The sequence below is a fragment of the Anomaloglossus baeobatrachus genome, unplaced genomic scaffold (genome assembly GCF_048569485.1).
Source record: "Anomaloglossus baeobatrachus isolate aAnoBae1 unplaced genomic scaffold, aAnoBae1.hap1 Scaffold_84, whole genome shotgun sequence".
Classification (NCBI taxonomy): domain Eukaryota; kingdom Metazoa; phylum Chordata; class Amphibia; order Anura; family Aromobatidae; genus Anomaloglossus; species Anomaloglossus baeobatrachus.
Genome location: NW_027445228.1, coordinates 693,028 through 720,700, shown reverse-complemented (window position 1 = coordinate 720,700; position 27,673 = coordinate 693,028). Strand labels below are relative to the sequence as shown.

At 45.8% G+C, this 27,673-nt stretch overlaps 1 protein-coding gene across 1 annotated transcript in view; it reads right to left on the bottom strand.

Annotated features, from left to right (window-relative positions):
- Positions 1-287: 287 nt before the first annotated feature.
- Positions 288-27,673, bottom strand: part of LOC142288560 (uncharacterized) — a 43,879-nt gene continuing 16,493 nt past the window's right edge. The window contains exons 2-3 of the mRNA XM_075333527.1: positions 6,900-7,000; positions 288-2,337 (exon numbers count right to left, since the gene is read on the bottom strand). Coding sequence (XP_075189642.1) covers positions 350-2,337; positions 6,900-6,978 — 2,067 coding nt within the window. The 5' untranslated portion in view covers positions 6,979-7,000 and the 3' untranslated portion in view covers positions 288-349. The remainder of the gene's footprint in view (positions 2,338-6,899; positions 7,001-27,673) is intronic.

The window sequence follows — 27,673 nt, the reverse complement described above, 5'->3', positions numbered from 1 at the left end:
GGGGTTCTTTCCCCTTCAGCACCGCTCCCTTGGTCCATATGTATTTATATATTTTTTGTACCCAACAGCACTTTATTACAATAAAATATCTTATATTCACATAATTTTGCTTGTATGGGCTTCTTATTAAGCGAATTTAAAGACTCTGTTCCTCTTGGTTCTCATTATAGAGATCATGTAGAAATAATTAGAAATTATAATAAGAAAAAAAAATGTGTAAGAAGATGAAGTTTGTAAATGATCCATCATAAAAAGTACACAACCATAACGGCCCATGAAATAAAATGAACTCTTTATTAATAGATAGTAAACGTCTTAATATTTACAAAAACAGACATTCTATTCATGACTATGGCTTCAATCTTGTGTGAATTCTCTCATGTATAATAAAATCTGATTTCCGAGCAAAACATTTTCCACATTCTGAACATGAATATGGTTTCTCTCCTGTGTGAATTCTCATATGTATAATAAGATATGATTTCCGAGCAAAGCATTTCCCACATTCTGAGCATGAATATAGCTTCTCTCCTGTGTGATTTCTCATATGTATAATAAGATATGATTTCCGAGCAAAGCATTTCCCACATTCTGAGCATGAATATGGCTTCTCTCCTGTGTGAATTCTCTCATGTCTATTAAGTTTTGATTTATCAGCAAAGCATTTCCCACATTCTGAGCATGAATATAGCTTCTCTCCTGTGTGAATTCTCTCATGTGTAATGAGATTTGATTTCCGAGTAAAACATTTCTCACATTCTGAACATGAATACTCTCCTGTGTGAATTCTCTCATGTGTAATAAGATGTGATTTCTGAGTAAAACATTTCTCACATTCTGAACATGAATATGGTTTCACTCCTGTGTGAATTCTCTCATGTGTAATAAGATCTGATTTCAGAGTAAAAGATTTCTCACATTCTAAGCATGAATATGGCTTCACTCCTGTGTGAATTCTCTCATGTTTAACAAGATTTGATTTCAGAGTAAAACATTTCTCACATTCTAAACATGAATATGGCTTCACACCTGTGTGAATTCTCTCATGTTTAACAAGATTTGATTTTCGAGCAAAATATTTCCCACATTCTGAACATGAATATGGCTTTTCTCCTGTGTGAATTCTCTCATGTGTAATAAGATCTGATTTCAGAGTAAAAGATTTCTCACATTCTAAGCATGAATATGGCTTCACTCCTGTGTGAATTCTCTCATGTTTAACAAGATTTGATTTCAGAGTAAAACATTTCTCACATTCTAAACATGAATATGGCTTCACACCTGTGTGAATTCTCTCATGTTTAATAAGATTTGATTTCAGAGTAAAACATTTCTCACATTCTGAACATGAATATGGCTTCTCTCCTGTGTGAATTCTCTCATGTGTAATGAGATCTGATTTCTGAGCAAAACATTTCCCACATTCTGAACATGAATACTCTCCTGTGTGAATTCTCTCATGTGCAATAAGATCTGATTTCAGAGTAAAACATTTCTCACATTCTGAGCATGAATATGGCTTCACTCCTGTGTGAATTCTCTCATGTCTATTAAGTTTTGATTTCTCAGCAAAACATTTTCCACATTCTGAGCATGAATATGGCTTCTCTCCTGTGTGAATTCTATCATGTTTAACAAGAACTGATTTATGTGTAAAACATTTTCCACATTCTGAGCATGAATATGGCTTCTCTCCTGTGTGAATTCTCTCATGTGTAATAAGATCTGATTTTAGAGTAAAACATTTCTCACATTCTGAGCATGAATATGGCTTCACTCCTGTGTGAATTCTCTCATGTTTAACAAGATTTGATTTCCGAGCAAAACATTTCTCACATGCTGAACATGAATATGGTTTCACTCCTGTGTGCATTCTCTCATGTATAATGAGACTTGATTTCCGAGCAAAACATTTCTCACATGCTGAACATGAATATGGTTTCACTCCTGTGTGAATTCTCATATGTATAATAAGATATGATTTCCAAGCAAAACATTTCCCACATTCTGAACATGAATATGGCTTCTCTCCTGTGTGAATTCTCTCATGTGTAATAAGATCTGATTTTAGAGTGAAACATTTCCCACAGTCTGAGCATGAATATGGCTTCACTCCTGTGTGAATGCTCTCATGTTTAACAAGATCTGATTTCCGAGCAAAACATTTCTCACATTCTGAGCATGAATATGGCTTCACTCCTGTGTGAATTCTCTCATGTGTAATGAGATCTGATTTCCGAGCAAAACATTTCCCACATTCTGAACATGAATATGGCTTCTCGCCTTTGTGACTTTCACTTCCCTTAGCATTCTGTGTTGAACTCCTGGTACTGTCATCTGTCATAAAAAAAATTGAAGTTATAAGCTTTTAATAATATAACCTCAAACATACACATAGACACACATGAATTCATACAAATTCTAAAGTGTGTAGCAAAGTTCTACTTTAAAAGGCCTACGTGACAGAAAATACACAAAATGACATTTTAAAAACTGTATTCCTCGAAGTGCTCAAAACGGCAGTCAATAACACATCTACAAAAGCATATCCAGTGGCACTTAATAATATAAGGATACTTTGGCATTGCATTACTGCTGTAGAAATATTCGGAAAAAAAATTAATACATAGATAATGAGAAAAATTAGTAAAACGACATATGCATTGCATTACTGCTTTAGAGATATTTGCAAAGTGAGATTTTTAGTTTATGTATTGACCAATCCATGTGAGCCAAATAACCTTGACAAGCACCTGACCAAGCACTCCTCCCTATAGCCAGGGTCTGTCCACCATCTTATTTAGCTAGGAACCTATTTGTCCAGACATGCAGATTTTTAATCACACAGAGGCATTTAAGGTTAGGTTCCCAATATAACGAGATCGCCTTGTCAAGGTAATTGGGTCACATGAATTGGCCAATACATAAGCTAAGAATCTCTTTGCAAATATTTCTAAAGCAGTAATGCAATGCCTATCTTTTTACTCATTCTTCACATTAGCTATGTATTTTTCCCTTTCCTGTAATATTCCTACAGCAGTAATGCAATGACAAAGTACACTTTAGATGTGTCACAGCAATTAAAGCAATGTGGAAGGAAAAAAATGAAGATTTTAACTTTTCCCACAAAAGTGTTGCTTTAACCACAAATTTTCATTTTCCCAAGGGTAAGATGAGAAAATGGACCATATAATTCTGTTGTGCAATGTCTCGTGTGTACGCCGATACCCCATATGTGGTGGAAAACTACTGCTTGGGTCCATTGCAGGGCTCAGAAGGGAAGGAACACCATTTGACTTTTGGAGAACAGAAATTGGCATTTTAGCTGTCATCCTCTATGTCATGTTTGTAAAGCCCTTGATGTGCCTAAACAGTGGAAACCCCCCATAAATGATCCCATTTTGGAAAATACACCACTGAAGGAATGTATCTAGAGGTGTAGAGTTCATAGGAATACCCTTATATAGGGCAAAGGGTCTTTAGCAGATCCCCAGCTATTATGGCGACCCATAGGCACCCAATGATAACATTGCTGGGGGCGTTGGATATGTGGAACGTTGTACCCCATAGGCTGCGAGCTGCCAATGCTGTCAACCGAAGGTATTCAGTGGAGGTTAAGTCAGACATCATTTGCTGGCAATAATGGAGACTCAGCTTCTGAGCCTGCAAAAAGTAATAGGATGTAATAATACGTTACATATCGAGAAGGGGTTAAATAAAACCTGGCAGCTACAAAAACACTATTTACCTGCAGATATAGTGGTAATCTGAGTACCTAGCATTTAAGTATCTATCTGGTTTATTCGAACAGTGTGTGACGCTAGTCACTGCATGGACAAGCCGTGAGGCAGGGTTATCAAACGTTCTGGGGTCAGATACAAAGAGAACATGCCATGAACTAAAGCGGGCTTTACACGCTGTGACATCGCTAGCAATTGCTAGTGATGTCGAGCGCGATAGCACCCGCCCCCGTCGTACATGCAATATCTGGTGATCGCTGCCGTAGCGAACATTATCACTACGGCAGCTTCACACACACATACCTGGTCGGCGACGTCGCTGTGACCGCCGAACAATCCCTCCTTCAAGGGGGAGGTGCGTTTGGCGTCACAGTGACGTCACTAAGCGGCCGGACAATAGAAGCGGAGGGGCGGAGATGAGCGGGACATAACATCCCGCCCACCTCCTTCCTTCCGCATTGCCGGTGGACGCAGGTAAGTAGATGTTTGTCGTTCCTGTGGTTTCACACATAGCGATGTGTGCTGCTGCAGGAACGACAAACATCGTACCTGCAGCAGAAACGATATTATGGAAAGGAGCGACGTGTCACCGATCAACGATTTTTGATGTTTTTGCGATTGGTGATCGTCGCTCCTGGGGTTTACACGCTGTGATGTCGGTAACTGCGCCGGATGTGCGTCACTAACGACGTGACCACGACGATATATCGTTACCGATGTGGCAACGTGTAAAGCCCACTTAAGGGAAAAGACAAAGGCGTAGTCAGGTCTGGGGTCAGAGTATAAAGATGATAGCTGATCGTGACAAATGGATGGTCAAAGGAGGTCTCGGGTCTGGCAGATATAGATCAGAGCACAGATAACCATGTTTAGGCCCACATACGAGGGGTACCGCGGTGTCAGACTCTGTTCACTGGCAACCTGATCTTAGTTGCTCAGCCTAAGCTGAGTATTTTCCATTGCTTTCCAGTCCTGCAGGAGTTAATTCCTGTGGAATGGTGTGTGGGTCCTTGAAACTCAGGGGGCTAATTTCTATTCATTTGTCTTCTCCTTATTCAAGGTTTGAGAGTCTGCTTGTTACTGCAGATGATACCTCCAGCTTATGCTCCTGTGATTCCGGTCTTTGTGGCAATCCTATTCTTGGTGACCAGTATATTGCTGTTGGAGTGGTGTGGAAGTTTCCCCGTTGTACATTTATTTCCTTCCTTATACTTTATTCCCTCCCCTACACGTATTGTGTCTCTCCTTTGTGTGCAGTGTGTATGAGTTTTGATTTTTTTTCCTGTGTCTGTGGTATTTGTGGGGTTTGCATCTCCACTCCAGGTTGGGGGGGGGGAAGGGGGAATCAGGGTTTGGACAGGAGTTAGTGTTATGTAGCACCAAAGGGTTAAATACTTGTCGCCGAGCCGCTGCGGGTCAGGGATGCCACGGGTGGCACTGCCCGGCTTCGTGGCCCCGAGGTGTCCACAAAAAAGGGGAATGAGAGGATGATGAGATGGGTGATGATGAAGGGGAGGTTGGAGGATGTTGGGAGTAGGAATTGTCTCGTGACGCTACCTGTGGTGTGCGGTTAGGGATTAGCCGCAGCTGCGGGTGTTTTCCTCTGGGGCAAATGGTAACGCAGCCTGGATGGTTCAGCTCCCCACAGGTAGAGCTAGGCCCCAGGGAGGATGATGGTGGTGGCAGTGGCCGATGGCGCCATAATGGTGCCGGCAATGACAGGGACGACACAGGGGCTGCGGTCAAAGTTCTTTTTACGCACAATTCTGTCGTTACCCTCGGAGTGTCGGTTTCCACCATGATGGGTCCCAGCTGATCCCGGACAATTCAGAGGCCACCACCGGTGTTGTGGAGTGTGAGACCTTCCTTCCTTCCTTGCGCTCTGTAGTGGGATCCCTGTGACGTGAAGCTACATGGGGACCCCTGTATTTGGTAGTTAAGTTCCCGTCCGCAGGCAGCGCAAATCAAACGTGGGCCCGACTGTGGTCTTGACTCCTGAGTCTATGTGCTGCTGTGCCCCGGGATTTTTGTCGTGGGCAATGGGACATGAAGTCCCACTTCCTGGCAGATTCTGATGGCGCAACGTGTAGTGTACGCCACCGTAGCACTCTGCACCCTGTCTGCGCTGATGCTGAGGGAGCTATTGAGCTCTACCTCCAACTACTGAGTTGCTCCTGTGTCTCAACAGCTCCACTGGTCGTCTCCTGCTTCTTCCAGTCTGCCCGGTCCTAACTGAGAGAGCTCTTAAGCACTCCTCTCAGTGACCGTGTTCTTCTGAGTCTCATACTATTCTGAGGTAAAAGTTTGTGTGTTCTCTAACTTCCCTCATGCTGCCCCCACCTTCCTCATGACTCACTAGTGCTTTGAAAGTCTCGTTGCTATGGTGACCACCTCTAGCCCAGTTCCAGTGGATGGCTGCTAAGCTGTGTGTGTTGTGTAAATGAACACGTGATTAACCTCTTCCTTACCCGGGATGAGTACTCCACCTTAAATGAGATGCAATACCTTTTGGCGACTGAATCCTCAGCGGCGCCACAGTTACGCTGGCGGTCCAGACCTAGATACCATCAAGCCTACCTTAGGGATAAGGGACAGCACAAGGTCACTAGTCTAAGGGCCAGTTTCGGGGGGTCCCTTCTTCAGTTGCCCTGACACCTCCGTGATACCCTGGTTTTGGGACTAACTACTCAGCTAAGTAACTGATCAATCACTCACAACAGGAAACCCCTGAAGAAACCAAGCACCTCCCAGTTTCAGATTGGACAGCTGAGCTGTCGCTCAACAAACCTACAGCTTGGCACGGCCCTGATTCCATAGAGAGGCAAAATTGTCACTCACGGAGTCCAAGATGGAGAGATTGTGACACAGTAACTGCAAGGAGAAAATTCAGTAACATTCTTCCCAGCAGCTGCTCACTTTCAGTCACCAGCACAGAGGGAGGCTGTAACAGTCACCACTCACTAGGTAGTGGGCGCACAGTAATCAACCCTCTTGTTCCTTGGCTGACAGCCTGTGAGCGGTAAGTGTTACTGTTTCCCGCACTGCATCGGTGACTGTATACGAGCGGCAGCAGGGAAAATGTAACTTCATTTTCTCCTTGCAGCTGGGAATTTGACTGTTCTTGTTTTTTAATGGTGACGCATCACTGAGGAGGGTTACCTGTGGAAAGGTCTTTACTCCGGTCGTCACCCCGCACTTCCATTTCTCCTTTTTCCATTGTGTCTGCAGCGTTCTGCATATCTTTTCCGTGAATTTCAAAGCTGTAAAATGAATACTGTAAAAGTCATGGACAGAAGGAAAAGTCATTTGGAAGGTTCTAGATGGACGCTTCTGCTACCAGAGCCGTGTGGCACCTGCGACCAATTGATGCATAGCCTCTACGCCTCCTATATCCCCTGTGCTGCCCCAGAGTCAGTTCAGCAGGGATAGACGCAGACGTGGCAGGAGCCACTTAGTGTGGTACATTATGACATTGGGATTTCCTTCATTTTTTTTGTCTTCACAATTTGGACGCCCTAATGCTTATTTTTCTGTCATTTGAGAGTTGTTTTAGTCAACAATGTTGTATTTTTTTTTTATTTCAATAAGTTTTTATTAAGATTTTACATAATACAGGTAAATTTGTACTATAACATAAGGACAATATAATTCAAAGTAAAAGCAGATAACAGCTGAAAATTCTGCATAGTAGGGTTAGGGCATACAGTTTGCAACATAGGAAGCAAGGGTAGGGATGATAGGTAATAAGATAAACAGGTCCATCAATCAGGACTGGAAGGACGAGAATTTGGACACCACCCAGGGGGACCAACGATTCCTTATTTTATTATTGGTAAACAGATCTGAGGTTACAAGGAGCTCGTATTGGTAAGGTTTATTGATTTTTTGGATAATTTCCAATTTAGAGGGGATAGTTATTTCTCTCCAGTGGTCTGCCAGACACATACGTGCTGCTATTAGAATGTGTGATACAATTGGTTTCAAATCGCCAGGGAATATATGTAAACCGATCCCCAAAACCGCTAGCGGACCGCTCAAACTACCAGCCAGGCCTCTAACTGAGGTAATAATGTTAGACACTTCTTCCCAAAAAGGCCGGATGAGCGGGCAATCCCAACACGTGCCCTAGGGAACCAACACCCGAGCAGCCCTTCCAGCAGGATTGGGGATAGGAACCACCGAATTTGGAAATCTTCAGTGGGGTGTAGTACCAAAGTGAACTTTCTTAAGCTGCTAAAGATGATTGATACAGGAGGCATATTTCTGCAGGTCGCCAGAAGCGGACCACCATTGGTCTGAGGTTGTGGAGAAAGTAAGAGCCCCTTCCCAGCGCCTCATATACGCTTGTTTAGGACCATTATCGGGGGAATTAAACACTTTATATACTACTGAGAGGCCGTGTTTTTGAGAGGAGGAGGAACTAAAAAACCGCTGTATTGGCGAGCAAACAGCATTATGGCAGGATAAGGGAAATACACATGAATTTAAAAAATGCCGAATTTGCAGATACTGGTAGAAGTTATTTCTGTGAAGGCTAAATTCATCCATTAGGACAGAGAAAGGTTTCAACTCCTGAATTAAGAGGATATCTTTCATGACCAAAATACCATTCCTCACCCAATTGCCTAACATGAGGCCATGCACATGAAGCTCCAAGGCTCTACTAGAGATAGACTCAAATTTAAATCACCTGTCGAGTAGAGACCAGATCAGACCAGTAAGAAAATGCCACTTTCATTGTCTGCAGTGGAAGAGAGGGGGCAAAGGAACTAAGTACTCGCGCCTCTAGTAGAAATCTCAAAGTCCCACGCGGGGCCAAGTATTTTTCCACAATCACCCATTTGTGAGTACTAGAATCATCATACCACTCCCTTAACGACTCTAGAACCGCTGCTTTAAATGGTACAAAAAAAATTGGGGACCCACAGACCACCATGTGAATAACTATAAAATAAGGTAGACATACCAACCCTACGTTTCTTTCCTGCCCAAAACAATGTTGTATTTTTGAAAGTCTTCTTGAGGTACATTAGTTTTATTCAATTGTTTTTATTTAAGGGAACGAACCAAGGTGTTCATTGAAATCATGGGACCTCATAGCGAAAGTTCTAATTGGTACCTGTCCCCCCAAAAATAAAAATGTAATATTCAACTGGATCATATAAGAACCTATCTCCCAACTTTACAGCCCTTGCAAAGTAATTTTCCTTTTAAAGGCCAAAGATTCCCGTTTCATTGCCCCATAATGTGTAATACCAACAAAAGTGTCCCACAAGCACTGTATGATACCTCCACAGTGACTTCCTCCACACCAGGGCTGAGGAGTAGGTAAGCCAAACCTCCAACTCAGACTCCCTCATACAGTTGAAACGAGAAGTTTCCTTCCACTCTCTATAAAGACACATCTGCAGGGTTTTCGCACGGACATCAAATCAGAATAAAGTGAAGAAAAAATCCGGCAATCAAAATATCCAAAATATTTAATGATAAAAAAAAAAAAATTTAATTTTTCAATCCAGTGAATAAAGACCAAAATGTGTGTCGATCAGTGACGTTTCAGTCCTTCCTTGGACATTTATCAAACACACTATAAAGATACATAAGAAAAATACTAAGTGAATATTCTTTCAAAGGTACATTAATATTAGAGCAAAAATCATACATATTACTTGTGGAAAGATACATAGAAAAGATTTATCTGTATAACAGAAAATGGACACAATTGGATCATGGCCACGTCCCCAGCGGCTGCAATATCCCATAATATTCACTTTGGCTGGACATTCCCATCTTCTTCGTACTTGCGTATAATTGTACAGATGAACAAGGCACCTTCAGGTATCTGGAAATTGCATTCAAGGATGAACCAGACTTGTGCAGGTTCACAAATCTCTTCCTGAGATCTTGGCTGATTTCGTTTGACTTTCCCATGATGCTACACAAAGCAGTGTTTCAGGTGTGTATTAAAAGACATCCACAGGTGTGTCTCCAATTAACTCAGATGTTGCCAATAAACCTATCAGAAGCTTCTGTTCTGTCCCCACTTAAAGGCGATGGAAGGTGCGTAGTTGTGAGAGGTTGTGAGAGTCTTGCCTTCGTTTTTCCTATAGGTAGGGCAGACAGGACCTTGAGCACTCCAGAGTGAAAACATGCGCAAGCTGAGATGAAACAATGGTGGTTTATTTTCTCCAAAGGTTAGGACATGCAGAGTGCAGTAATCCAAGTACCTGGCATTGAAATCTTCCAGTGATGCTTGCCTCTGTAGCTACTACGTGGTCAGAAGACTTTGCTCCTAGTAGCTCAAGTAAGGGATGTTTCTCTCACAAAAGCTCTGACTGGAATGAATATCCCAGGAAGTGATGCAAGAGGGTCATCAGACACTCCCATGGGCTGGGCAAAAGAAACAGAGGAGCTGAAAAGTCTGACCAGTAGATGGCAGCAGAGACAGGCATGAAAAACATTACATAGCAGTTTTAAACTAAGACAAATAGAACAGCACACTCCCCGTCTGAAATTCACTTTGGGGATTTCACTATTAAGTCCATAATACAACCTGAAAGGAAAGGCATGTTAAATGCAAAAACAAGCTCAATTGAGTCCAAAACAGGAAGGATGGCTCAAAGTTCAGGTCCGGTAGCGTTCATCCTGTAGGGACGCTCTCTATGGGCAAAAGCAGAACAAGTTTGTGGATTGGCCTTGCAAAGGTCTTCGTCTCACCTTTCCTGATGACCTTTAGCTCCACCTTCCGAACATTGCCGTCCTGACTAGGCAGTATCCTAGTAATTAGTCCCATAGGCCAGTCAGCCCTTTCTGTGGTCTGATCTTTCATGAGGACTAGGTCTGCTTCCTTGAGGTTCGGCTTGGGATGTCGCCACTTCTTTCTTCCTTGAAGAATGGTGAGGTATTCCTTCCTCCATCGGTTCCAGAAGTAGTCAGCCAAGTATTGAACCCGTTTCCAGTGTTTTTGATAAGTGTTCGCGTGAGTGAACTCTCCGCTGGGCATTACCGCGTTGTCAGTTTTTTGGGTAATGAGAATAGTAGGAGTTAATATGGTTGGTGTTTCTGGATCCATGGTCACCGGCACAAGGGGTCTTGAATTGATAATGGCTGAGACTTCAGCTAAAAGAGTGACTAGAGTCTCATGTGTGAGTCTTGAGGAATTGACGTCCATTAGCATGGAGTTCAAGATGTTGCGTGAAATCCCGATCATCCTCTCCCAGGAGCCTCCCATGTGAGAACTGTGAGGGGGATTGAAGATCCAGGTGCAACCTTTCTCTGCCAGCTGATCTTGGATAGGTTTGGTGTCGATGTTCAGTTCTCTACATGCACCGACGAAGTTGCTTCCACGGTCAGACCTCAGCTGTTTCACTGGTCCTCTGATGGCAAGGAACCTTCTCAAGGCGTTGATTAGGCTGGAGGTATCCATGGACTCTAACACCTCAATGTGAACGGCTCGAACACTCATGCAGGTGAATAACACAGCCCACCGCTTGCTGTTTGCTTGGCCTCCGCGAGTTCTGCGTGTGGACACCATCCATGGTCCGAAAACGTCTAGGCCCACGTAGGTGAAAGGTGGCTCTGTGGAAAGTCTGTCTGTAGGCAAGTCAGCCATTTGCTGGTACAGTTGTTTTCCTCTCGCTTTACGACAGTGCACACAATCGTGTAGTATTTGTGCTACACGTCTCTTCATTCCAATAATCCAGAGGCCTGCAGACCGTAAAGCACCTTCTGTAATTTGCCTGCCTTGGTGTTCAGTCTTTTCATGGTGGTGTCGGATCAGCAAGACTGTAACATGGTGTTTGTTGGGAATGATGAGAGGATTTTGTTCTGCAACTCCAAGATGAGCCTGATTTAAACGACCACCAACTCTTAGTAAGCCGAAACTGTCGATGACTGGGTTTAAATTGGCGAGAGAACTTCTTAATGGAATCTGCTGTTTGTTGTATAAACACTTCCATTCTATGGCGAATTCACTCTGTTGGAGGTGGCGTATTATGAGGGACTCGCTATGGGAGATGTCCTCAGCAGAAAGGGATTTGTGGCAGACATGCCAGGGATGACAGTCTTTGGTTTTAAGGTCAGCACAACAGCATCTGGCGATATGCACTAACCTAGCGACAGTCCTGATGAGCCTCATCCAGCTGGAGAAACGTTCAAAACGTTGGCAACCGAGGTTGGAAGTTTTTTCTGCACTAGTGGCCAGGGTATTGACTTCAGCTCGGACATCTGGATCGTTGTCTGGATCTAGGATGCTGAAGGCTTCCTGGACACCTTCTTCTGACTGTCTCAGCAGGAACTCTGGACCTGTAAGCCAAGAAGAGTTAGCAAAGGAACTTATAGACATAGGTCTAGTTGCGTGATCTGCTGGATTCAGTTCAGCTGGTGCGGGTTCTGCTAGGTTGTTGCGGACTTCCTTGTCCATAAAGGCGACGCTGTGTTCGCTCATTTCAAGCTTGCTGTTCATAGAACGCTGAAGAGAGTTAAATCTGGTCTGAGCTTGAGCTCGGTTGTTTGGGAGTCTTCCCCTGGTAGATCGGGAGGGTAATGGAGAGTGGTTGGTTTTGTCTTTAGAAAACTCACAGTCCATTATTCCGATGAATTCTCTGTCCTCTACTGACAAGGCTACTTTACCGTCGTCCTTGGTTGTGTGAAAGACTGATCTTCCCAAGTTGTCGATATGCAGAGAAGAAGTGATGTCAGGTAGCTGTATTGTGTCTGGAGACTTCTCTTTCACTCCATAGTGATGAGGACATGGCTTTAAGCAGGTTGTGCGCCCATCTCCATGCACATAAGTCTTGAAGGAATCAATTTCTGATCGATCAACGCACACATTTCCTATGACTACCCATCCCAAGTCCAGTCTCTGGGCGTATGGTGCATAGTCAGGCCCATTACACTGCTGTCGCACCTTGTGTACCCTTAGATTGTCTCTGCCGAGCAGGAGTAGAATCTCTGCGTTATTGTCCAGAGGTGGGATAACACTAGCGAGGTGTCTTAGGTGTGGTTGATGAAATGCAGCTTCTGGGGTAGGAATTTCATTCCTGTGGCTGGGTATTTGGTCACATTCAACGAGCGTTGGTAGAGGTATTTCAGTCTTCCCATTGATAGGAGAAGCAATGAATCCCTGGGCTCTTCTGCCGCTAGTCTCAATGCGACCTGAGCAGGTGTTCAAGGTGTAGGGTTCTGATGGTCCATTAATTCCGAAGGCTTCAAAGAATTTGGTTCCTGCTAGGGACCGGTTGCTTTGGTCGTCTATGATGGCATACACCTTCATTGCCTTTTCTGGATGTCCCTCGGGATAAACCTTGATGAGGCATATTCGGGCATAACATTTCTGTGTTTGGCCCTCTCCACATACCTCTAAGCATGAGCAGGAGACGGCTGTGGCGGTGTCAGTCTGATTCTTGGGCTCCCCGCCATGACTTGGAGTGGGAGTGGTGGTGACTGCAGCCGGTGTGTCTCTAGCTAGCTGGGTTGGGTGCATGGCTGAAACGTGTTTTTCACTATGACACTCCTCACACTTGACAATGGATTTACAGTCCTTGGCCATGTGCTCAAGTGATGCGCAGCATTTGAAACAGATCCCAAGCTCTGTGAGGACTTTCTTGCGCTCCTGTAGGGTTTTGGATATAAACCCTCTGCACTTGTTCAGTGAATGCGGTTTTTTATGGATGGGACATTCTTGATTGAAAGACTTATCTCATGATGAGATGGTGTTCTGTTTATCTGTGCGTGCTGCAGGTGATGGTAGCTCAGTCTTCCTGACACTCACAGTGTTCTTAATGTCTCTGCGTTTGTGTATGGCACCTTCATACCTTGATGATGATGATGTTGCAGCTGCCGAAGTGTTGAACTCTAGGAAGTCGAGGCTGGGGTCGTTCCTCATCTGGGCCTGCTCGTCAATGAACTTGCAGAACTGAATAAATGGGGGAAAGGTGACGTTATTCATTCTTTTGTACCTTGAGACTGACGTTGCCCATTTCTCCTGCAGACTGTATGGCAGCTTCGCCACGATTGGGTTCACTCCATGGGCTGTATCCAGGTAGCACAGCCCAGACAGACGAGGGTCTCTTTTGGCGAGCTCCAGCTCCATGAGCAGATCACTTAGGTCTTGAAGCTTGTGGACTTCTTTAAGGTTGATCTTTGGGATGTCCTGCAGTCTCTTGAATAGGGCTTTCTCTATTGCTTCTGCGCTGCCAAAGGTGCGTTCCAGTCTCTGCCATGCAGCAGCGAGACCTGCTTCTGCTTGTCCCACATAGACGGTTCTGAGGCTCTTGATACGGTTTGTAGAGCCTGGGCCCAACCACTTGATCAGGAGGTCGAGCTCCTGTTCCGCAGTGAAGTTGAGATTGGCGATGGCTGCCTTGAAAGTTGCTTTCCAGGCCCTGTAGCTCTCTGCACGATCATCGAATTTCGTGAGACTAGTGTTGATTAGCTCTCTGCTCACCATGAACCTGGCAAACTCAGACATATCTGATTTCTCACCACTTGTTGCCACGACGACTCGTGATGCCCCTGGGGCGTATGGGCTGCCTGGCATGAATGGATGAGATGTTCCCGGGTAAAATGACGTTGCTGCAGGGTTGAGCTGTGGTTTAGCCTCTGTAGATTCTGATGACCGCTGCTTGAGCTGTGGAAGTGGGTCAGGAAACACTTGGTTGCCATCTTGCTGTGGTGGCTGTGTTTGAGAGGGCACCTCTTGGTGACTGTTATTAATTTGCTCGGGTGCTTTAGGTGGTACTGGCACTGGTAGAGGTAAGTTGGAGGTTTCGGTGTTGTCGGCTTGGACGGTACTGCAAACCGGGGTTGCTACAGGTAACTGATTCAGTACATAGTCTCTTGTGCGATCAACTGGATTGTCTTCTTCCAGTGGTGGCGAGTGAGCTGGATCAGGACCTTGGATCAATGCTTGCTCAAGTAGTCTCACTTTAGCTAGCGCAACTTCCTCTTCCATCTGTGACCGAATAATCTTTATCCGAGCCTCCGCTTCTGCCCTTTTGGCTTCCGCTTTAGCGGCTTCTGCTTTTGCATGGGCTTCTGCTTTAGCGGCTTCTGCTTTTGCAAGGGCTTCTGCTTCTGTCCTTTTGGCTTCTTCCTCTACTTCTCTTTCTGTGAAGGAACGTCTCACCTTGGATTCCTCTGCTCTTATGCGGGCCTCTAGTATCCTGTCGCTCAGGGCTGAGCTTCTTGAGGATGATGACCCGGATGACCGAGAGGAACGTCTAGATGAGGTTGATCGGTGTGATCTGGTTTCTTGCTGGTGAGAGATACGGTGTTCGGCCTTGTCTATGGCATCTTGCACCTTGGCATCTCTTTCCTTGTTTACCTCTTCTGCCTTGCTCAGGTCTGAAAAAGCTTCATGAATTTTAGAGTCTTTTAGAAAGGTAATGTACCTTGTTGACAGTCTCTTGTATCTTTCATGAGCTGTGTTCAGCCGTTCCAGAGCGGCTTGTAAGCATGTGGCATCACCTGATGAGGATTCAAGTCTTGACATGTAATAGGTGACTCGTTCCCACTGTTCTTCCAGGTGTTCACATAGCTCATCTTTCATAGTGTGATAGTTTTCAGCGGCCTTTATCGTGGGTTTGGAAGAGCGCTTCGGTCGGACAACTTGGTCTGCTGAAAGCATGGGCTCTGCCTCCTGGGCTTCATAATGGACAGTATCAGATTGTATTTGCTCTGTTTCAGCAGTGGGGAACTGTCCAAGGTCTTTTTCAGCCATTTTGATTTAAGGTGTACTGTCTCTTTAAGAAACTTGACTTTTGAATAGGGGTCCAAAAATCGTTGTGCAGCTCTGCAAGGACTCCCTGATGAGATTCCCAAGGTGTCTTTAGTAAAACTTGGGGTTCGCAGTGCAGCGATGTGCAGTAATTGGGTATAATGTACTGCAAGTCTATAGAAGGAGTATAGCAGGAGGGAAACAGCAGGTGCATAAACTGTCCCTTTACAATGCAAGCAGAGGTGACACAGGACGTGGCAGATGGGAGAGCTTCCCTTTAGGCTTGTCCAGGCATGCACTGTGCAGGAAGACTAGTGCACAAGGCTTGTTGCTAGGCAGATTACATGGGAAGTTACAGGGCTCTTAGGGATCTGTAGCCGGGGTATTGAGCTCTTAAGCAGTCTTCTGACTGTTCTGTCCCCACTTAAAGGCGATGGAAGGTGCGTAGTTGTGAGAGGTTGTGAGAGTCTTACCTTCGTTTTTCCTATAGGTGGGGCAGACAGGACCAGAGCGCTGCAGAGTGACACATGCACAAGCTGAGATGAAACAATGGTGGTTTATTTTCTCCAAAGGTTAGGACATGCAGAGTGCAGTAATCCAAGTACCTGGCATTGAAATCTTCCAGTGATGCTTGCCTCTGTAGCTACTACGTGGTCAGAAGACTTTGCTCCTAGTAGCTCAAGTAAGGGATGTTGCTCTCACAAAAGCTCTGACTGGAATGAATATTAGTGATGTGTCGTTCGCGAACGAGCCGATTCTTTGAGCCGGCTCTTTGAAGTGAACGATATGAGCCGAATCATCAAAGTGAACGAGCCATAAAGAGCCGCTTTTTTTTTTTTCTCTGCTTCAGGGGGAAGCAGGAGATAAGGAGAAGAGTAAAGTAAACACAAGCTCTGGGCAGGAGCTGACACTTAAAGCTATACACACATAGTGGTTCTTCCTTCAGTGGGCACAATTGAGTACCAGGGAATGATGTGCTAGGGTTAAGTTTTCTGACCTCGACTGGCACATATGGTAATGTGTAGGAGGAGAGGGGCTCAGCTTGTTTGCTGATAACAATGATCATCTTCTCTAGGTATTAAGGCCCCGTCACACTAAGCAACATCGCTAGCAACATCGCTGGTAACGAACAACTTTTGTGACGTTGCTAGCGATGTTGCTGTGTGTGACATCCAGCAACAACCTGGCCCCTGCTGTGAGGTCGTTGGTTGTTGCTGAATGTCCTGGGCCATTTTTTAGTTGTTGCTGTCCCGCTGTGAAGCACAGATCGCTGTGTGTGACAGCGAGACAGCAACAACTAATGTGCAGGCAGCAGGAGCCGGCTTCTGCAGAGGCGGTAACCAATGTAAACATCGGGTAACCAAGAAGCCCTGTCCTTGGTTACCCGATATTTACCTTCGATACCAGCCTCCGCCGCTCTCACTGTCAGTGCCGGCTCCTGCTCTGTGCACATGTAGCTGCAGGACACATCGGGTTAATTAACCCGATGTGTGCTGTAGCTTGGAGAGCAGGGAGCCAGCGCTAAGCAGTGTGCGCTGCTCCCTGCTCTGTGCACATGTAGCTGCAGGACACATCGGGTTAATTAACCCGATGTGTGCTGTAGCTTGGAGAGCAGGGAGCCAGCGCTAAGCAGTGTGCGCTGCTCCCTGCTCTGTGCACATGTAGCTGCAGCACACATCGGGTAATTAACCCGATGTGTGCTGTAACTAGGAGAGCAGGGAGCCAGCGCTCAGTGTGCGCTGCTCCCTGCTCTCTGCACGTGTAGCTCCGTGCGGTGGTAACCAAGGTAAATATCGGGTTGGTTACCCGATATTTACCTTAGTTACCAAGCGCAGCATCTTACACGCGGCGCTGGGGGCTGGTCACTGGTTGCTGGTGAGCTCACCAGCAACTTGTGTAGCCACGCTCCAGCGATCCCTGCCAGGTCAGGTTGCTGGTGGGATCGCTGGAGCGTCGCTAGTGTGACATCTCACCAGCAACCTCCTAGCAACTTACCAGCGATCCCTATCGTTGTTGGGATCGCTGGTAAGTTGCTTAGTGTGACGGTACCTTTAGTCAGGGTTCAGGACCACCACAGTAAAGACCTGACCAGTTGTTGGGTAAGTAATAGCATTTTAGACCAAACATATGTAAAGAAGTGTATACAGCTTCAATCATTGTATAGAGTTAGTAATAGAAGTCAGCACTTAAGCTGGGTTCACACATAGCGACAGCGACAACGACATCGCTGTTACGTCACCATTTTCTGTGACGTAACAGCGACCTTGTAAGTCGCTGTTATGATCGCTGCTTAGCTGTCAAACACAGCAGACGCAGCAGCGATCATAACGTCACTACATGTGCAGAGAGCAGGGAGCCGCGCTTAGCGCTGGCTCCTTGCTCTCCTAGGTACAGTACACATCGGGTTAATTAACCCAATGTGTACTGCAGCTACATGTCACAGTGCAGAGAGCAGGGAGCCGCGCACACTGCTTAGCGCTGGCTCCTTGCTACAGTATACATTGGGTTAATTACGGGTTAAATAAAGCGTCCAGTTAGTGTCCAGTGTGTGCACAGAACAGATGAGCCCTGACATGTTCATTTAACCCTGTAAGGTTTTCTTTCTGGCATAAAAAAGAGAAAATCATTGATAATAAGCCATGTCTCCATTCCTTCAATGTTTAGTGGAAGCTGCTGTGTGTGTGTGTGTGTGTGTGCGTGTGTGTGTGTTATTTTTTTTTTTGTGACCACAATTGATATTTTTTTACTAGTTTGGCGACTACATACAACATATTCATTAGCCTCTATATGCATGTGTCTGTGGCGTTCTGGTGTCACAATTCTCGCAGTTAAGACTTTTTTTCTATTTCTGTTAACAAATCCTGGTATTTTTAGATGTAAATAGATCTGACATCTGCACACATCTATAAAACACTTTTTTTTGTATCGCTTCCTAATTATCAGTGGCGTAACTAGATTCTGGTGAGCCACAGTGTGAAATGTAGACCTGGGCACTCCCCCACCTGTCACACTCCCGCGCATACATGTTGGTCAGATCATATGTATGGGCCCCGTGTATATATGTCCCTTATCCTGGTATATATGGTGTTCCCCTCCCACCACCATAGTTATCCAATTATTATAACTCATCCCCATATTCCTCCATATATCACAATGTACCCTCATAGTCATTTATATATTATAATGCATCCCATAGTCCCCCATAGTCATCCAATTATAATAATGCACCCCCATTATCCTCCATATAGTATAATACTGCCTCACAGCCCTCCATATAGTATAATGCAGCCTCACAGCCTTCCATATAGCCTTCCATATAGCATAATGCAGCTTCACAACTCGCCATAGACTATAATGCACCCCCCTCCTCCCCCATAATCCTCTGGCGAGCGTGTACTCATTAAAAAATAAATCTGTACTTACCTCTCCTGGTTTCCCCGCAACACTGACTAATGTAGAAAGGACATGTACAAAAAACACCACATAAAAGAGGAGCGCGGGCCCTGTCCAGAAGAGCTGACAATCTGAGGAAACGGAAACAATAATGCTAAAAACTGTTTTTACTGCTTCACTAGATACATACAAGGGTGTACAATGAGGTTCCCAATGTACAGGGGAGGTTCTGTATCATCACAAGGTGGAGCAGAGGGGTTTTTTTAAAAAAAGAGCCGTTTTTTGAGCCGAAAGAGCCGGACTGCCCATCACTAATGAATATCCCAGGAAGTGATGCAAGAGGGTCATCAGACACTCCCATGGGCTGGGCAAAAAAAAACAGAGGAGCTGAAAAGTCTGACCAGTAGATGGCAGCAGAGACAGGCATGAAAAACATTACATAGCAGTTTTAAACTAAGACAAATAGAACAGCACAGCTTCCAAAGACATGACATCATCATATGGGCTGTCCCATAATGTTTAAAGGCATAGTACTCTTAGTGTATGGAAACATTTGATTTTGCAGAAATAAAAATGACTGAAAACATTCTCTCTTGAGTTATTCTGGCATTTGGCAAATAGAAATAATTTTGGTTTCTAATTGACCTAAAATGGGAAAGGTTTATTCTGATTTCATGTCATATAGTGAGAAAAACATGCACTCTCACACCACTTCCTCATTTCGCCCCCTATCTGTTGGGGTCCCCCAAGGTTCAGTTCTTGGACCCCTGCTGTTCTCCATTTACACCTTCGGCCTGGGACAGCTCATAGAGTCCCATGGCTTTCAGTATCATCTCTACGCTGATGACACACAGATCTACCTCTCTGGACCTGACATCACCTCCCTAACCAGAATCCCACAATGTCTGTCTGCCATTTCATCCTTTTTCTCTGCTCGATTCTTAAAATTGAACATGGACAAAACAGAATTCATTGTCTTTCCTTCTCATCACTCAACTCCTCCACCTGACATATCCATCAATGTCAATGGCTGCTCACTTTCCCTAGTGCCACGTGCTCGCTGCCTGGGAGTAATCCTAGACTCTGATCTCTCTTTCAAGCCACACATCCAAGCTCTTTGACCTCCTGCCGCCTCCAACTCAAAAATATTTCCCGGATCCGTACATTCCTTTCCCAAGAAGCTGCAAAAACCCTAGTGCATGCCCTTATTGTCTCCCGCCTGGATTATTGCAACCTCTTGCTCTGTGGCCTCCCTTCTAACAGTCTCGCACCCCTACAATCTATTCTAAACTATGCTGCCCGGCTAATCCACCTGTCCCCCCGCTACTCCCCGATCTCTCCTCTCTGCCAATCCATTCACTGGCTTCCCACTGCCAAACTACTTCAGTTCAAAACACTAACCATGACCTACAAAGCCATCCACAACCTGTCTCCTCCCTACATCTCTGACCTAGTCTCCCGGTACTTACCTGCACGTAACCTTCGATCCTCACAAGATCTCCTTCTCTACTCCCCTCTCATCTCCTCTTCCCACCATGGCATCCAAGATTTCTCCTGTGCCTCCCGCATACTTTGGAATGATCTACCTTAACACATCAGACTCTCGCCTACCTTGACAGGCTTCAAAAGGAACCTGAAGACCCACCTCTTCCGACAAGCCTACAACCTGCCGTAAACCTCAGTCTGAGGCCTAAAACACACTTCCGCAAAAAAAAGTCCGTGTGACACGGTCCGTGTTCCGTTTATTTGGGGCGTTTCTCAGGTACGTTTGGCATCCGTGTGATGGCGTATGCGAGCCGTGTGTACGTGTAAAATGCCCGTGTATGTGTACGTGGAATGTCCATGTGGAATGTCCGTTTGTGTGTTGCACAATGTCGTTGATACATGTCGGCTGACAGCAGACAGAGTTGCGCGATGAGAATGAACTCGGGTGAACTTCACCCGACTTCATTGTCATGCCGCGGCTCTGTCTGTGTGCCGCGTACAGATTAGCGATCACCTGTGAAGGATTCACCAGTGACCGCTAATCCCCCGAGTGACTGAAGTTAGCAGCCCTCTCTCATACTTACCGCTGCCCGATCACCAGCGCGGCGAGGAACAGCTGTGAAGAGAATACGCGGCAACAATTACTTTGAATATGCCGGCCGCTCATTAATCAATCTCGTATTCCCTGCTTTCCCCACCCTCCGGTGGCCTGTGATTGGTTGCAGTCAGACACGCCCCCCACGCTGAGTGACAGCTGTCTCACTGCATCCAATCACAGCAGCCGGTGGGCGTGTCTATACTGTGCAGTAAAATAAATAAATAAATTAAAAAAAAACGGTGTGCGGTCCCCCCCCATTTTAATACCAGCCAGATAAAGCCATACGGCTGAAGGCTGGTATTCTCAGGATAGGGAGCCCCACGTTATGGGGAGCCCCCCAGCCTAACAATATCAGTCAGCAGCCGCCCAGAATTGCCGCATACATTATATGCGACAGTTCTGGGACTGTACCCTGTACCCGGCTCTTCCAGATTTGCCCTGGTGCGTTGGCAAATCGGGGTAATAAGGAGTTATTGGCAGCCCATAGCTGACAATAAGTCCTAGATTAATCATGTCAGGCGTCTCCCCGAGATACCTTCCATGATTAATCTGTAAATTACAGTAAATAAACACACACACACCCGAAAAAATCCTTTATTAGAAATAAAAAACACAAACATATACCCTGGTTCACCACTTTAATAAGCCCGAAAAAGCCCTCCATATCCGGCGTAATCCTGGATGTTCCAGCGTCGCTTCCAGTTCTGCTGCATGGAGGTGAAAGGAGCTGCAGAAGACACCGCCGCTCCTGTCAGCTCCACGCAGCTAATGAAGGCAATAGCGCGATCAGCTGTATTCAGCGTTGGCCGCGAGTAACCTCAGTGACAGCTCAGCTGATCGCGCTATTGCCTTCATTAGCTGCGTGGAGGTGACAGGAGCGGCGGTGTCTTCTGCAGCTCCGGTCACCTTCATGCAGCACAGCTGGAAGCGACGCTGGAATATCCAGGATTACGCCGGACATGGAGGGCTTTTTCGGGCTTATTAAAGTGGTGAACCAGGATATATGTTTGTGTTTTTTATTTCTAATAAAGGATTTTTTCGGGTGTGTGTGTGTGTTTATTTACTGTAATTTACAGACTAATCATGGAAGGAATCTCCGGGGAGACGCCTGACATGATTAATCTAGGACTTATTGTCAGCTATAGGCTGCCAATAACTCCTTATTACCCCGATTTGCCAACGCACCAGGGCAAATCGGGAAGAGTCGGGTACAGTCCCAGAACTGTCGCATATAATGTATGCGGCAATTCTGGGCGGCTGCTGACTGATATTGTTAGGCTGGGGGGCTCCCCATAACGTGGGGCTCCCCATCCTGAGAATACCAGCCTTCAGCCGTATGGCTTTATCTGGCTGGTATTAAAATGGGGTGGGACCGCACGCCGTTTTTTTTAACTATTTATTTATTTTACTGCACAGTATAGACACGCCCACCGGCTGCTGTGATTGGGTGCAGTGAGACAGCTGTCACTCAGCGTGGGGGGCGTGTCTGACTGCAACCAATCACAGGCGTCTGTAGGTGGGGAAAGCAGGGAATACGAGATTGATTAATGAGCGGCCGGCATATTCAAAGTAATTGTTGCCGCGCATTCTCTGCACAGCTGTTCCTCGCCGCGCTGGTGATCGGGGAGAGGTATGAGCCGGGGGAAGAAAAAAAACGAGCGCCAATGTAAGTATGACTGAGAACAGCAGAAAAAAAGGTAAGTATACTGAATTTAATTTAAAAAAAAATAAAAATAAGATCGCTAGTGTAAAAACGCACACGCACGAAACGTGCTGAACACGGACATACTCCGTGTGCGGTACGTGCAGGCACGGACCCATAGACTAAAGCGGGTCCGTGCCTGTGTGCTGCCGGCCAAAAACGGACATGTTGTCCGTGTAGAAAAGCGCACACACGTACTTACCTCACGGACACACGTTTCGTGCGATTTTACGTGTGTGTGCCATCTACCATTGATTAACATGGGTCTCCGTGTCTCCGGTACGTGCAAATACGTACCGCACACGTACAAATTACACGGATGTGTGTTGCGGGTCTGATACAGCGCCGCAGAACCAGCTCTACCCTAACCTACTGTATCCTCACCCATCCCTTGTAGACTGTGAGCCTTCGCGGGCAGGGACCTTTATCCTCCTGTACCTGTCTGTGTCTTATATTGTACTGTTTAGGATTATTGTACTTGTCCCTATTATGTATACCCCTTTCACATGTAAAGCGCCATGGAATTGATGGCGCCATAATAATAAATAATAATAACGTGTCTTTATAGAGTGGATGGAAACTTCTGATTTTAACTGTATGACTCATTCTTGTGATAAATTTACTGTAGTGAAATGGTAACATCACTACTTATATCATGTAGTTGAAGTTGAGCTTAGATTCATCTCAACTAAAGCCGAGATCCTCAGATCAAAAATAAAACGGACATTTTTAGGACATTTCCCAAATTCTTCTGAAAAAATATTAATCACATACTTTAATTACTGTACCCAATTTATTATATATTTTAGGAGCCGGTCCATTTTATACCGAATCCACCAAAATGCACACCGACTACAACTCCACAACCCTGCTCCACACGCGCAGTATTATGACCCTACTGTACCCCCTAAACTACCCCAGCAAAGAATAGTGACCCCAGCACAATATAATCCCCAATTATGTCCCCCACACAGCCCTCCATGCAGTACAATTGGCCAACATACAGTATAATGGCCTCAACACCACTTCACACTCTATAATGGCCTCCACTAGCCCTCCAAACAGTATAATTGCCACCACACAGCCCTCTGCATAGTATCATGGACCGTACACAAACATTCACTGTATAATTGCTTGGGTATGGTATAATGGCCCTCATATAGACTTCCATAAAGTATAAAGGCTTCTCCGTAGCCCTCTAAATGTCATAATGGCCCTCACATAGCCCTTCAAATAGTATAATTGGCCCCACATATTCCTCCATATATAATGCACCCTCATAGCTCTCCATTTAGAATATTGGGCCTCACATTGCCTTCCACATAGTATTATGCATGTCCATAGTCCTCCATATATTATAATGCATCCCCCATAGTCTTCCATATAGTATAATGTGCCCCACAGTCTTCCCTATAGTAGACTGTGTGACGACATGGACTCTCATGGGTTAAAGTTTCTTAACATTCAGCCAGACTATTGTTCTTATGTGTGCTAAGTCATGTTTGCTTAGCTATTGCTCTCCAGACTCTTCCAGTAATCATTGTATTGTAGTTGTATATTGATAATGTAATTACCTTAGTAGCCATTGTCTAGTCGGTGACTTGCCGACTCCATGTAAATATACTGAGTCTTTCTATGCACATCATTTAAATGAACATTATCCATGCAGCTTGAAATTCATCCAATGGGAGAAGCAATCTTGTCCAACCAATCGATGAGGACGCAGTGTATCCTAAGGGAAAGTTATAGCTATAAAAGGGACTTCTTTAAGCCACCAGGGGTGATGAAGGTTGATGGATGCTGATGGATCCAGTCTAAGCTCTTTGGAGCTGACTAGAGGATCAGGACATCTTATGGCTTCAATCTAGGGACTCGGGTTCCAGTTGGAGACCATATCCACAGACTAGGGATTTCGACTCCGGCTGCCAGGATTGTAACATCATATCAGGACTACCTAAGGAGGACACTCAGGTTGGGACAATCCGGTCACCTGGCTACAGACTTTACAGACCTCACACAGCTTCCTAAATCTGGCGCTATTCCTATGTCGGTGGGTGTCCGCCGAAAGCGGGGTGCTGCTGGATTGGAGTAAGCGGCCCTGGAAGCTAGGAGGCCCGGACATTCTAATTCCTGGTGAGCCAGCGGAACGGTGAGACTCTGTTGCCTGTTACATTTGTGTTTTGCTGGTTATGTGTTATGTGCCGTTAATTGTTTGGGGATCCAATAAAGTCTAATTATTGTGGTTCCCTCACCCTGTGTTGTCTGAGTAGTGTTACGCCCACGGTTAAAGAGGCCGGCGTTCAGTTGGGATGAGCCCTGAGCCACGCTGTCTTTCTAAAGGCGGCGGGTTTTAGTGGACGAGAGCACCCACCGTGTCTCCAAAGACTGCACCCCATAGCCCTTCATATAGTATGCACCACCCATAGTTTTACAAATAGTATAATACATCACCAAAGTCCTCCATATAGTATAATGCATCCTATAGTCCTTCATATAGTATAATGCATTCAAGGCCGGCCTTAGCCAGAATGGTGCCCTGTGCAAAACTGCCCTTTGGTGCCCCCACACTACTGTTTTTTTACCCAGTTTCCCAGGAAACAAACGAGGACCAGAGGCTTTTTTATATTAAATTGTATGTATGTATATATATATATAAATATAAATATAAATATAACAGAATTGATCTCTTCAAATCTTCAAATGTACAATAAACTCCTCCAAATTTGTGCTGGAGCATCTGCCCCTCAGATCCACTTTAATTTCACCACATATGAGCTCATCCCTATTGGGGTCTTCTCATCTCGTATATTCATGCTGTATCCATGGATATTACATGATGGATGGTACATGTGGATCTCACAAATGGGCGCACATGTATCTGGAGAATGAGGCGCTGATGCTCTTCATAGTGAGATTATATAAATTCCTGTACACACGGATGGGAGTTCTGCATCTCTGGGCTGAGAGCAGCGCAGGTCGTGGCCACATTGGTGGGATCAGCATCTAGTATACAAATCCTGTGGATAAATGTACAGGATGAGACCAGACAATGCATGATGGAGCCGCTGCTGCATGTACTCAGGACCAAAAAGGTCAAAATAAAGATGTAAAAGGCGATTGTAAGAAATGACAAAAAAATACGTAATTACTTACCGGTAATGAGTTTTTTCTGCACCCATGACGGCACCACGAGAGAGGGGATCCGCCCTTCAAGGACAGGAAACCTCCAGAATAAAAGGGGCGGCACCTCTCCCCGCATCAGTTGATTACCGAGCATGACAGGACCTCCGAAACAAGGAACATCGTTAAGACATATCCCGCCACCATAACCGCCCAGTGAAGAGGAGCGAAAAAAGGAAGCAAACTAGCAACACCTAAGTGCAGGGAGGGAATGTAAGGGTGCCATCATGGGTTCAGAAAAAACACATTACCGGTAAGTAATTACGTATTTTTCCAGCACCCATGACGGCACCACGAGAGAATTACATAGATGAAGACCTAGGGAGGGACAACAGTTTGCAGAACCCGTCTCCCAAAGGTGACGTCGGTGAACGACAAATCAAGGCGATAGTGATTAAAAAAGGTGGACGGAGAAGACCAGGTTGCCGCCTTACATATTTGCTTGATGGAGACCTCTGATCTCTCCGCCCAGGAAGATGCCATCGCTCGTGTGGAGTGCGCCTTCAGACCAGGAGGCACGGCTTCACCCCTGGCCGTGTAAGCAACGGAGATGGCATCCTTGATCCACCTGGCCAAGGTGGACTTAGAAGCCTTAAGCCCCTTCCTACAACCCTGGAAGACCACAAACAGAGACTTATCCCTCCTCCATTCCGAAGTGACCAACAGATACTGCCGAAGACAACGCCTAACATCCAGGCAGTGCCATCCCACCTCCTCCGGAGTAGAGGGGTTGTCATAAAAAGAGGGGAGCACTATTTCTTGTGATCTATGGAAGTGGGAATGCACCTTCGGCAAATAGGCAGGGTCAGTCCTTAAAACCACTCTATCGTCAAAAAACTGGGTATATGGAGGAGAAATGGATAAGGCCTGAAGGTCACTAACCCTACGGGCAGAAGTGAGTGCGACCAGGAGAATCGTTTTGAGGGACAGATGCTTGAGTGAGATGGAACCTAAGGGCTCAAACGGGGGCTGTGTCAAAGCTGAAAGGACCAAGTTAAGGTCCCAGGACGGCAGGGGCATGCCGCCCCGAGGTTTAGACTGAGCACAGGACCTAACGAACCTAGACACCCAGTGATCTCCAGCCAGGGCATGGTTATACAAGGCGCTCAACGCGGAGATCTGTACTTTTAGGGTACTAACCAACAGGCCCAGTTCCCAACCCCTTTGGAGGAATTCCAGGATAACCGGGACAGAGAGCGGCTTAGCAGGATCTGCACCTGTAGAGGCTAGAAATTTGGCCCAAAAGCGCCCATAGATACGGGTAGTGACAGGCTTTCGACACTGCATCAAGGTGGAGATCAGACCCGAAGAAAACCCCTTGTCGCCTAACAGTGACCGTTCAAGCGCCACGCCGTCAGGTGTAACCTGGTGTTCTGAGGGTGGAAGGCTGGACCCTGGGACAGGAGATCCGGTAGGTCCGGGAGAACCCATGGATCGGTGATGGACAGACGTGTCAGCCAATAAAACCAAGGTCTCTTTGGCCAAAAGGGGGCTATGAGAACCACTGCTGCATGATCCTCCCGTATCTTCCTGAGCACCGCAGGGAGGAGGAGGATCGGAGGGAAGGCATATGCGAGGTGGAAGTCCCATCTGATCAATAGGGCATCCACCGAGTGGGGATGATCCCTCGGATCCAGGGAACAGAATCGGGGAACCTTCCTGTTGGTTCTGGTCGCAAAGAGGTCTCTCTCGGGAACCCCCCACCTCTCCGTTATCCTGTTGAAAACGGACTGATTTAAAGACCATTCGCCTTGGTGAAACTGGGTGCGACTGAGAAAGTCCGCCATACTGTTCTCCTTCCCTCGGATATGCACTGCTGACAGGGAGCTTAGATGAGCTTCTGCCAGAGACATGAT